Genomic DNA, 13318 nt, shown 5'->3' with positions numbered 1-13318 from the left:
AGAACTCTCTAATAGAAGCAATGCAGATGACGTTGTTGATTTGCCTTGATAAAAATTTCAATCTTCCAAAGAAGAGGTAATGAAGGAAAATGTTCTTCTGGCCCCAACTTTGATCACTAAGGGGGAATTAATGCTGAGGGAGAGAAGATGGAATTCGTGGGTAGAAGTGGACATTAAATCATAGAGTTCTTGATAGATGAGGAAGGAAAAGTTGGATCCAGTATGATATTCACACTGGATATGGGGTAACTAAGTTTAAAAGAAGGCAGCTAACTGGTACAGTGGATAAAGCACTGGGCATGGAGTGAGGAAAGCTCATCTTTCTGAGTTCAGATGTGGCCTCAGACGCTTACTAACTGTTGACCCTGGGTAAGCCATTTTTCCTCAGTTTGTTCATCTGTAAAATGAGGTGGATAGGGGCAGCTAGATGGCGCAGTGGATAGAGCACCGGCCCTGGAGTCAGGAGTACCTGAGTTCAAATCCGGCCTCAGACACTTAATACTTAACTAGCTGTGTGACCCTGGGCAAGTCACTTAACCCCAGTTGCCTCACTAAAAAAAAAAAAAAAATGAGGTGGAGAAGGAAATGGTAAACCGCTCCAGTATCTTTGTCAAGAAAACCACAAATGGGGTCACAGAAAGTCACACATTACTGAAAAACTAGACAACAATATCAAGAGTTTAAAATGGGGCAGAAAAAGGACAAGTAGGAAACCCATAGTTTCTGGAGCAACGGTTGTTTCTATGACCGTGATAAGTCATAGAACCTCCCTGAGCTCCAGTTTCTTCATCATTAGCATGAGGGGTTTGGACTAAATGGCTTTTCATGTATCTTTCAGCTCTAAACCCATGATCCTATGATACAAAAGGAAGTTGTTCTCAGAGAGAACCTCAATGATTATTAGGCCATGTGCTCCTTGAGAGAAGGAGCTGTATTTTGGCCTTTCTTTGTATCCCCAGCACTTAACAGAATACCTGGTACATAGTAGGTGCTTAATAAGTGCTTATTGACTAACTGGTTTATAGCAAGTCATTTATAAAGTAGTAAAAAGAATACTGGGGGCAGCTAGGTGGCACAGTGGATAAAGCATCAGCGCTGGATTCAGGAGGACCTGAGTTAAAATCCAACCTCAGATACTTGACACTCACTAGCAGTGTGACCCTGAGAAAGTCACTTAACCCTCATTGCCCCACCCCCCCAAAAAGAGTACTAGATTTAGTGTTAAAGGAAATGCATTTGAATTCCAGTGGGGTGACTTAATTTCTGGGTAATCTTGGGTACCTAGTTTTGTAACGTAAGGACCTTTGGGCCCAACTAACAGCTCAACTACCATATCTTTAGGAGTGTTGGGCCCTTCAACCTGCCATGCAGACAAATTTCTTTCATGTGTTGTCCCAAATGAGACAGCTCCTTGAGAGGAGAGACTGTCTAGCTTTTAAAAAATATATCTAACACTCAGCCCAGTGCTTAGAAAATATTGAGTCCTAATTATATACTTTTTTATTCACTCATTCATTCATCCATCCATCTGTCCATCCGTGCATCCATCCATCCATCTACCCGCCCATCCATCCATGCATCCACCCACCCATCTATCCATGCATCCATCCACCCATCCATCCATGCACCCACCCACCCATCCATCCATGCATCCACCCACCCATCCATCCATCCGTCCGTCCGTCCGTCCGTCCGTCCGTCCGTCCGTCCGTCCGTCCGTCCGTCCATCCATCCATCCATCCGTCCGTCCATCCATCCATCCATCCATCCATCCATCCATCCATCCATCCATCCATGTCTTCTCAACTCTTTGAGCCTATGTTTGCTCATGTATGAGCAAATGAGGTTGGACAAGATTGTCTCTAATATGCTTTCATGGCCTAGATTCTATGATCCCCAACCTATTTAGATGCATAAAATAATGGTATATATGATTGAAGATGAACTTTAAAGTGACAAACCAGTAGCATCAGGAGCACTAAACCTAACAAGTTGACGCTGGCAGTGGAAGCAGGCTAGTGTAAAAAATAGTCACTGACGCTAATCTGTAAACTCCTGTCTGTTTGGCCAATCTGAAAAATTACAACTATCTGAAAACTTTTAGCTGGATCCAATCTGTAAAGGCTTGAATTTAATATGGAAAGAGCCAATTGGGAGGCTCTCCCTCTCCCACTGTCCCCCAGACTGATAAGCAAAAGCCTTTTTTAAAATTCATTACAAAACAGGGTTTATTTATGAGAATAAATTTAAAGATAGGGATAACGCAAGAAATATGACCTGTGAACTTTGGTCCACTAGACTCACTCTCTCTTTTAACTTTTTCTCCTGCCACCTTTGCAGCCATGCTTCACTCTGACCGATTTACCTCCCTCTCTCTACGTCACTCCCCTATTACCAGAAAGCCGCCCTCATTCAACTCATTGTAAACCCCTTTTTTTCTCATCAGCAGCCTCTTTCCTTCTCAGCTCTCTCTTTCATTTTTCCTCTGCAACTGCCACTCCTCCCTTTTGCACTCCCCTGCACTTCTCCTACCAACCTATCCTCTAGTGTCTCTACCCCCCAGGCTGTGTATCCCTTCTTTCTCCCCTCCAACCTCAGGCTGGGCTGCACCCACACACACCAAGCCAATTTCACTAGCACTCCCAAGGCTGGCAGGAACACAACACCCCTGTGCCAGGCATGCCCAAAGCTGGGGGCTGAGTGGAGGAAGGTGGGGCATTCCTGAGGCCCTTCATGCATATCCCTGCTGAGTGGGGCCTGGGCTGGGCACATGCAAGGCTTACGTATCTGGGGTGGTTTCAAGGGGAGAGCAGTCTTGCTGGGGGAGGGGCAGCCTGTTTGGGGTGCCCAAGGCTAATTTTAGCTGCTTATACTACAGACAACCAAAATGGCTAAAAAACTTATACTAGTATCAAAAGAAAGAGCCAAGAAGGTATCGTATTTCACCACCAATCAGAGCTGATAGAAAAAAATGAGAAGTAATATGAGAGAGAAAACACAACTTGCTGACTCTCATTTTCTCTGTCAAAGGTAATAATCCTGAAAGTGGGGGAAAATGGTAGACAGGAAAGGTGAGTGGGAAGGAAGTCCACAGCTTTTCCTGTGAGTTCAAGGTACCAAAGCTAAGTGAAATATATCTTAAAGTACTGACAGAATTAGAGGATGTGATTGATGGGCATTTGGTAATGAAAATTGTGGCAAATGATAGACAAGCTTCAGAAGTTGGAAAGGTAAATGTTGCAATTTTAGAACATTTGAAAGGGAAGTGGTGATGACTAAGAGCTATGATAAGTTCCATCAAGACCAAACTTAATTTCATCTTGGGCACAGGTAGTAGACTAATAGATTAGGAGAATAATATGGATATAGCATATATCTTAATTAGATAAATAGTATACTTATGTCTCAAGAGGACATCTAGCAAGCTTCTCCTGATATCCCTGTGTACAAGATGTAGACTAGACTACAACATAATTACGCAGATTCAGAACTGGCTGAATATCTGGACCCAAATAGTAGCAATGAATGGATCAATACCAACTTAAGAAGAAGTCTCCAGTGGAAAGTGCTAAGTTTTTGTTCTTGACCCAATTTCATTCAGCATTTTTACCAATGACTTGGATGAAGGCAAAGACAGCTGCTCATCAAATCTATAGATGAAAGGAAACCATAAGAGCTTGCTATTCTGTCAGAGTCAGGCTAGCCATAATAGAATAGAATGATGGGATATGAAATTTATTATGGACAAACTTGCCATGCAGAAGAAGAGGAGGAGACAATCAACTGCGTGAAGATTTATGAACTTCAGTAGCATGCAAACTCACATAGCATATTGGTGAGGCATGGCAGATGAACACACTAATGCTATTGCACTATCTAAAAGGTATCTGGAAAGATGAATGCTTTTGTGGTGGCCAAACCACCTTAAGAATATTCTGTTCATAGGGCAGCTAGGTGGCACAGTGGATAGAGCACTGGCCCTGTTGTCAGGGGGACCTGAGTTCCAATCTGGCCTCAGACACTTAACACTTGTTAGCTGTGTGACCCTGGGCAAGTCACTTAACCCCAATTGCCTCGCCCCCCCCCCCCCCAAAAAAAGAACATTCTGTTCAGTTCTGAGGGCCATATTTTAGGAAGAACATTAACAATTTAAATGGTGTCCAGGAGTAGAAGAGCAGAACAATGAGAAGACAGAAGACTGTTCAAAATGAGTTTAAGGAACAGGGAACATTTACCCTGGAGAAGGCCCAAGAGGCTCATAATAGCTCATCTCTTTAAAGGGCAGCAGCGTGGAAGAATGGCACTTGTTATCTTTGCTATCAAAAGTCAGAGGTAGGAGAAATGAATAGAAATTATGGGAAGTCCAATATTAATTTTCTCTAAAAAACATAAATATGAGAGCTACCTGCGGTAGAATGGGGTGCCTGTGGACAATGAATTTTCCCACACTGGAGGTAGTTAAGCAGAGGGTGGTGTCTTCCTGACATTTGTCATTGGCTGGGGTCTGGACTCCTTCAGATGTTATCTGTAGTATCTTCTAACTTGGCAAATCTACTAGTGTGTGGGTGAATAATAACACCTAAACTGAACTGAATGTTACTTAATGAAACTGAAATGTAATTCTATGCATGCAGCAAAACCAAAAACTGTATTTCAAGAAATCCTCTCCAAACAGAACATTAGATCCTAGTGCTAAAACATTAGAAAGTAAAGAGCTTGAAGGAAGGGGGATTCATAAGGGAAAAAGAAAATGGGGGCAACTTGCTAACTATATGTTTAAAAAGTGGGAAGAGGAACTCCAACAGGAAGCCAAGTTGGAAAATCATGTTCACTCAGTACGAGAGTTACAAAAGTAACTTCAGGCTTCAGGATTACCTGGATAAATGAGAGAAAGGACTAGACATAAATGAAGAGAATGAAAGAAGGACCCATTCCTCAAACAAAATTGGCAATAAATTATCCCAACATGGAAAAGAAGGAGGCTGGAGAGACTCATGGGGGTCAAGGACAGGACCAAGAACTGACAGTGTAACCCTGATGACTCATAAATGTATGTGGTGATGTAGAACATGTTTGTTTGATCCACCTGGTTTTCCTCCTGCTATTCCCACCTTTCAAAAAGGGTATTTCATATTCAAGACACCACTACATGGGAAATGATTCGAAGAAAAGACTGGGAGAAGGTTGGGGGGAAATCCACCTTTATTGAGGTTTAGGGAACTTGGATTCTGTGCCTATGGAGGAGAAATCTGAAGGATCAAATCATCCAATAAGTAAGCCTTTATTAAGTGCCTTCCGTGTGCCAGACACTGTGCTAGGCACGGGAAGCACAGAACAAAGGATGATCTAATAGTTCTTACAAATAGTAGAATCCAATATAATACATTACAATAAAATGTAAACTCATGGAGGATAGAGGCTGTTTTATTATTGCCTCTGTATCCCTAATACCTGGTATATGGTAGGTACTTACTAAAGGCTTATTCAATCAGTAAGAACCTGTTATTTCATCTATCTATGATGAAACATAATCAAGATGCTCCGTGTGAATGTTTTTAGTAAGATCTTCCACAGCATGGCATAGTAGAAGAGAATGGGTTTTCAGTCAGGAAGACCTTGGTTCAAATCCTGTTTCAGACACTAGATTAATGATGCTGCATAAATCACTCTACCTCTCAGAGTCTCAGTGTATTAATTTGCAAAGTGGGGATAATAATGACTGCCACATTACAGGGCTATTATGATGATCAGTGAGATGATGTAAGCAAAACACCTGATCAACCCCAACATTGTAAAAAGAACAGGTCTGATCATGTCATTCCCCTACTCAATAAACTTCAATGGCTCCCTATCATCTCCAGGATCAAATCCTCCATCTGGCATTCAAGGTCCCAATTCTATTGGCTACCAACTACTGTAATATTATCACCATTGCTAACATTAGTAGCAAGTTAGAAAATCTAAAATAGAATAGAGTTAGAATCAGATGCTACTTTGCCTGAGAAGCAAGAATTTTAAACTCACTTCAAAAGAAAAATAGACATATAATGATAATTTGTGGCTTAATGTTAATTACAACTCTGTGTTAGAACAGGCTATTTACCTTTTTAAACCTCACTGAACATACTTAGCATTCACAGCCACATGATAAAACATTAGCACATTAAGTAGAAACACAACCTTCTAAATTGTTCATCTAGATGACAGCTGTGAATCTGAAGATGAATGACGACGTATACATTAATACTGGAGCAGTAAGATGGCACAGTGAATAGAGCACTAGGCTTGGAGTCAGGAATACCTGAGTTCAAATCCAACCTCAGGTATTTACTAGCTATGTGATCCTGGGCAAATCACTTAACCCTGATTGCCTCAGTTTTCTCATCTGTAAAATGACCCAGAGAAGAAAATGGCAAATCACTCCAATATCTTTGCCAGAAAACCCCAAAAGGAGTCACAAAGAGGCAACTACAACTGAAATGACTTAACAACAACAACATTAATATTAGAGAGGGGGCCCTGGAGTCACAAAGACCTGGGCTCATGTCTCACCTATTATACATACTGTGTATATGTGACCATAGACAAGTCATTTCCCCTCCTCAGTATCCCCAGGCAGCTCTAAGAATATGAATTGCAGAGAAAGTGCTTGCTCACCTGCATGGACAGAGGGAGTTTTTTTCAATAAAATCAAATACCCGGTTCATATCTTTGTTCTACATGTTTGCTACTTCAATAATTTATTTGTTTATTGAAATTACTGAAGAACAAGAGAGAAATGAGACATATTCAACTACTCCCAAACAGGTTTCTGATTCTTTGCTCATACTGCTGTCTTGGCAAGAGATGCCTGCTTACACCCCTTTCCCTATGGAAGATTGCTGAACTGAACTCTACTCGCCATACATTAAAGTTCAATATTCCTGCCATGTGCTATAGGAAGCCTTTCCCGATTCTCCATTCCCAAGTGGATAATGTTTACTTTCTTGAACTAACAGACTGATGGGCTCACATTTCTCTTGTGCTGTTGTCACAAGTTACTTTGGATCGTATTCATTTGCATTGTCCCATATTCCCCCTTTTTAGATTGTAAATTCCAGGAAAGCAGGGACAAGGTCAAAAATCAGACACATAACTATGATATTTTTTCCCTCCAGGACCAAAAATAGTTGTGGGGCAGAAATGCAAATGACAATGATGAGAGTGGGTTGAAGAAAGAGCAGAGCTCCCCCTCTTTTTTCCTTCATCTTTCACTGGCTCAGCAATGACCCTGTTCCCTCTCTATCTCTTTGGGTCACCTGCCCTAACTTCCATGAGATCATAGGCTGGCACCTTACAAGATTTGGGACTTCAGTCTCCAAACCTCAGGAGGGAGGAATAATCATACTTGTTATGTCGGTGGCTGGGGCAAAGGCCCAGATGCCCTGCCCTACTGACAGTTCTGTCTAAAGTGTGTAGCTCTCCACAGTGCCAAACAAGGAGCTATATGAACAGTAGGTACTCCATAAATGTTTATGGAATTAGAGAGCATTATGAGGATATTCACACCACAGTAATGAGGGAAAACAAATTACCCAAATGTGGTACTGGCCTTTCCAAAACATTAAAAGGTATAGAAGATGGCATTTCTAGAAGGACATGAAGAAAAATTTCATGAGATGAGAAGGAGTAATAGATATATTAATAAAGAAAATAACTGTGGAGAGTAATGCATATCAATTAGATGATAAACATACATAAAGAAGAACTAGAATTAAAGTGGAAAGCGTAAGGAGGCAGACTCAAACTCCAGGGGAACATAAAGAAAAGTGCTGTTTCAAACTGCTATGGTCTGCTTTGTGAAGTAGTGAGCTCACTGTCTCCTGACATACTCAAAGCACGGGTTAAACAAAAGGAATTATTGTACTGGATACTTCTATGCAGGTTCTTTTCATTTCCAAGATACCCTTCTTTTTACCATTCCATTCCTTTTAGTTCTTCATGCCCAGCATAAAGACTTACTCTTACTTTGGGGTCTTCAAATTTGTCTTTTTAAATATCATGATAAATATTTTCATATAATTATTTCCCTTACTATTGCTGTGTTTTATATATTCAAAAACATTATTCTGAGGAGGGGGTCCAATGGCTTTACCAGACTACCAAAAGAACTGATGACACATAAGAACCCCCTTTTACATGCAGAAGATGCTTAATGTATTTGGTGAAGTAAATAGAATATCCTATAATTAAATGTTTAAATTATTTGATAAACCTAGAAAACTTTAATGGAGAATAATTCTGAGTTTTCTATTGTAATTTGGAATCTAGCTAACATTTACTTATGGGCCATATAGATGTACTTCCATAAAGAGTCCACTCAATATATTGGATCTAATTGTCTCTCTTGAGAAGAGCACAAGTAAATTGGATCAGATAATTCTGCCCACAAAATAGGTATTGGGAGCTGAGCAGGAGGATGAACTAAGGTGGGACAATCGGGGATTTGTTACAGGGCATGAAAATGCAAAGGATACCAATCATGTTCATTCTGCAACACAGAAATTACTAACCTAAGTACAAAATAATTAGCTCCAGGTGGTGGTTTCTTCCCTTGAGGCAGCACCTCAGACAGGCCTTGCTCTTCTCCTCCTCCTATTCTTCCCTGAACTACCCAGAGGTATCCCAGGAGATTATCCATCTCTCCTGTTCTTCATCAAATAAATTTGTTTTAGTACATTGATTTAAAGACACCATTTCTGTTGCTGGACTAAAGCAGGTTCTTTTTGTTTTTATTTTGCTGCTTATACCCAGTGCCACAATTATTAGAAGTATCCCACTTATTTCCAAAACCATCAAGGCAATGAAATGATAGACAAGCTCTCTTGCTCTTTCACATTGTGGGATATAGGAAGGCTGTGAGTCTTTCTGAAATGTAGAAGAAAACACTATCTTGCTTTCAAATTTAGACTTCTGTCACTGGAGGAAGATTCATTTTTACACAACACTTTGACACAGGCTGCATATGCAGAGCTAAAGGACATTAAAGCCTTCATTTCAAGCATCTCTCAAACATCTATCCCAGCCTCAATTCAAAGTGAGCATGACATTCCACTGACCTCGCCATTCACCAAGACAACGGAGGACTAAGGAACATGCCAGATTCACAAAGAAGTACATTATGAATGAAAGCATAGCATCATGGGAGATTAGCACCATGGCACTGCATATAACAGTCAGTGCTGTGGTAGCCTTCTACTGGTGTTTTCCATGCATTACCTGGATGGAGGATTTTGGTTCTCCCATTAGTAGCTCCAGATGAGGATGCCTCCATTTTTATTGGCCTTCGGACAGGTGGGAGTGAGGAATGCCTAACCACAAGTGGGTGATGGGAGGCTGGACAGCTGGCCACACTTCGCCTTGGGTGGATTTGCAAACGCTTTTCAGCCCCATGAAGAGATAAACTTAAACCTGGAATGAGAAAAAGGGCCATTCTATTGCAGAAGTCAGCTGGAGGGGGCTAAAAGGCAAACTGGTTTAGTTTTAAGTTAGTAGGTAGCTACAAGTAAATTTGTGTTATCAAGTCTGCAGGCAAACAAAGCCACACCTTTGTTTCAGATTATTAAAGGATGTTAGATGCATCAAAAGTTGAATACCAGTGGATTTTCATGGTATCAGTTTTGTGAATGACAATCCCAAACTGAATTGAGTTTCACAGTTTCTCTCTCATATGCAAATTTCCTAGAGAAACAGATACATTTATTATTCTGAACTTAACAAGCCCAAAATAAAATGAGCATTTCCATATAAAGACAAGTACAGAAAAAGGAGAGTAGAACTCTGAATCAATGATGTACAACTTGGTTTTCTTTTTAAATATATAATAAATTCAATATGTAACTTTCAAAGCTCTTGTGCTTGTCAACATATATAGATAGACACACACACATATATACTGACACATATATGTACATTCACCTACCTATCCATCTACTCATCCATATGTCTTATATGTCCATATATTCATCCATCCATCCCTTTACTAATCCATCTACCCACCCATCCACTTATCCACCTACTCAGTGATCCCTCCATCCTTCCAGCAATTTGTCTATTCTTCTATTCATCTATAAATCCATGTATTTATCTACCTACCTACCAACCTATTAAGATAGGCAGGGTGAAAAACAAGGTGGCACAATGCATAGAAGGCCAGCCTTGGTGTCAAGAAAATCTGTGTTCCAGGCCTACCTCTGACACAAACTCACCATGTGACCCTGGCCAAGTCATTGAAGCTCTGATTAACCCTCTCAGGCAACTATAACTATAAATTACAAACAAGTAGCTCTTCTCCATTGGTGTATAGTATCTCCATAATGGGAATTTCCCATACTCAGTGGCTAGACTCCTCCCCCCCCCCCCCCCCCGCCAAAAAAAAAAACCAACAACCCAAAACTCAAAGTAGAAATAGTCCTATTTCTATGTATAACAATAACTGACATTGGCTTATTTTGTTTTGTACTTACATTACTTTGTACATGGCACTGGATCTGGAGGTAGAGGACCATAGTTCAAATGCTCTTTTTGTCACTTAGAACCTCTGTGACTTTGAAGAAGTCACCTGACCTCCCTGGGCCCTGGTTCCCTCATTCATGAAATGAGGGGGCTGGACTCTATAGACTCTGAGGTTCTAGCCCTTGGTCTATGATCCTTATGATCTTACTGGAATCTCATGACAAACCTGTGGGGTGCTATTACACCCATTTTACAGATGAGAAAATGGAGACAGGGAGATCGTACAATGACACCTTTAGAGTTGAAAAGGCCCTCAGAGGCCATCTGCTCTAATTTCACAAATGAGCAAATGAGATTCCAGGGAATTTAAGTGACTTACTCAAAGTTACAAAGATAATAAGTTTAGAACTCAGGACTTCTGACTCTTGAGATAGTATACTTCCCATCTGTTTTTCCAATCTCCCATTTGTTTCTGTGTGGGTGTTTATCTTTACACATCTCTCTCTTTATGTTTACATCTCCCTACCTATATGTCCAGTTCTGAACATGTCCTGTTTGTTGTCCTAAATACTCACTAGACCTTAAGGTTACTACATTCCCCCACCCCCCCACCCCCCGCCCCAGCCCCCTTGAGAAAAACTTAAAAGGAAATGGGCAGACATAACTCTTCTTTGCCTCCTTGTTGATGAACTGAGATGAGACTTTTAAAATTGGATAACGTGGGTACAGATTCCAGAACCCCCTCAGGAATACACATTCCTCTGAATGTTAAGTGGGTTCACTGGATCTTGCTAATTCATGAGGTTCTTAGCACTTTTATTAATAGGTTGTGGTTGTGCATACCAGCATATCATCCTCCCTCCCTCCAGGGCAATTAAAAAAAATGAGGAATTCAGAGAAATGATAAAGAACTGTGTGAACTGATAGAGAGTAAAATGCCAAGAACCAAGGAAACAAATATACAGTAATTACAACAATGTATGAATAAATGAATACATGAATTTTAAAAAACATTTATTAAGGGTCTACTATGTGCCAGGCATTGTCCTAAGCAGTGGGGATACAAAAACACAAGGGAGACAGCCCCTGCTCTCAAGGAGAAGGCAACACATAGAACAGGGAATGTTTAGAGAAGGGTCATGGGGAATGTCAGTGGCACCATGGGGCTGGGTGGGATGGGGAAGAGATGCAGTAGGAATCGGAGCAAGACACCAGGAGAGGCCAGGTACATCAAACGTGAGGAATGGCTGGTAAAATATGGTGGATTAGTTGACTTTATACTCAATGACTCACCAAAGAAGAAATATGAGAAGACACTCCCCCCTCTTCATCATAGGGATGGGGGCCTCAAGAAATGGAACCCTGCATTGTCAAGACAGACTTTAAAATTTTTCTGTGTTGGTTGCACTGAACTGCTTCTTCCTCCTTGCCCCTCTTTCAATTCTTTCTTATGAGGGATGGGATGCAGAGGGAGCTGGGATACACTGAGTGACACAAAAGCAAAATAGCAATAAAGATTTTAAAAGAGAAATGGGAGTTCTTACTACGCTTATCACTGTAGTAAAGTCACATTAAATGTTGTGTCCAAGAACAATTTTCCAGCAAATAAAGCAGAGATCCTGTTCATAAAACTGATTCCCAGTTCTCCTATGGCAGAGAGGGTGGTAGCCCCAGAGGAAAAGGGGCCAGCAGAATGTTCCATCCATCTGCTCATCTACCCAACCCGCCTTTATCACATACCTATTTTGTGCCAGGCACTGGTGACAGACAAAAATGAAATAGGTCCTTCCCTCAGGAAGCATGTATTAGTATTAGGGGAAACAACGCTTCTGCTCATAGGTAAATGTATACAGATTCAAATGTATACAGATATATACAAAGTCACTTCTGGAGAGGGCACCACAAACTGAGGGGAGTGGTGGGAACCAAGAAATGCCCCATGTAGGAATAGTCACTTGGACTGAGTTTTGGATAGAGATTCTAAGGGGGGGGGTGAGGGAGTATATTTTAAGCATGAAGATATTCTGAATAAAGGTAGGCAGACAGGAGAAGAAGCATAGGGGACAAGGAAGGACAGCCAGTCAAGGTTGGTTGGAATCTGTCTGTTAAAGGGAATGATATGTAATAACCCTAGAAATGTGGGCTAAAGCCAGATTGTAAAAGGCTTTCAGTACCCAACAGAAGAGTTAGTATTTGATCCATCCATCGATAAATTAATCAATAGATATTTATTTGAGACCTTCTAGATAATGGTCACTGGGGACACAAGGGCAAAGAATATCAACAATCCTTTCTCCCAAGAGACTTACACTCTAATGGAGGGCTGGACAATAAAACATATATGGTATAAATATAAAGTAAAAAAGGCAAAGGCCTTAAATACAATGTAGCTTGTGAGGGAGGGCACAAGTAGTTGAAGGCTGCATAAAGAAGTTGATGCTTGAGCAGATTCTTGAAGGAAGAGAAGGTTTTAGAAGGCAGAGACGTAAAGGCATGGGAAATGACAAAGACATGGAGATGGCATATATATATATATGTATACATACACACACACACACACACACACACACACACAGAGGGGGGGGGAGGGAAGGGGAGAGGGAGAGGGAGAGAGAGGGGTTTGTCTGGATTGCTGAGGAGCAAGCAATAATGTCCAGAGAGACTGGGAAGATTGCTTGAAGTCAGGTTGTGTATGACTTTAAAAGCTCAACACAGCTGTTATTAGTTTATCTTGGAAGCAAGAGGGAGTCACTAGAGCTTCTTGAACAGGGGAATGATGTCACAGCAGTACTTTAGGGATGCCCATTTCTACTAAAGAATGCAT

General features: G+C 41.0%; 1 protein-coding gene across 3 annotated transcripts in view; it reads right to left on the bottom strand.

The window, feature by feature from the left end:
* The window catches only part of ANO4 (anoctamin 4), a 444684-nt gene that overhangs the window by 197776 nt on the left and 233590 nt on the right, over nt 1-13318 (bottom strand). For all 3 annotated transcript variants that reach the window (XM_043969145.1, XM_043969146.1, XM_043969147.1), the window contains one exon: nt 9259-9450. In XM_043969145.1, coding sequence (XP_043825080.1) covers nt 9259-9450 — 192 coding nt within the window. The remainder of the gene's footprint in view (nt 1-9258; nt 9451-13318) is intronic.

This window comes from Dromiciops gliroides, chromosome 5 (assembly GCF_019393635.1).
Source record: "Dromiciops gliroides isolate mDroGli1 chromosome 5, mDroGli1.pri, whole genome shotgun sequence".
Taxonomy (NCBI): Eukaryota; Metazoa; Chordata; class Mammalia; order Microbiotheria; family Microbiotheriidae; genus Dromiciops; species Dromiciops gliroides.
Note: the sequence above shows the minus strand (reverse complement) of the source record. Positions and strands in the feature narration are given on the sequence as shown.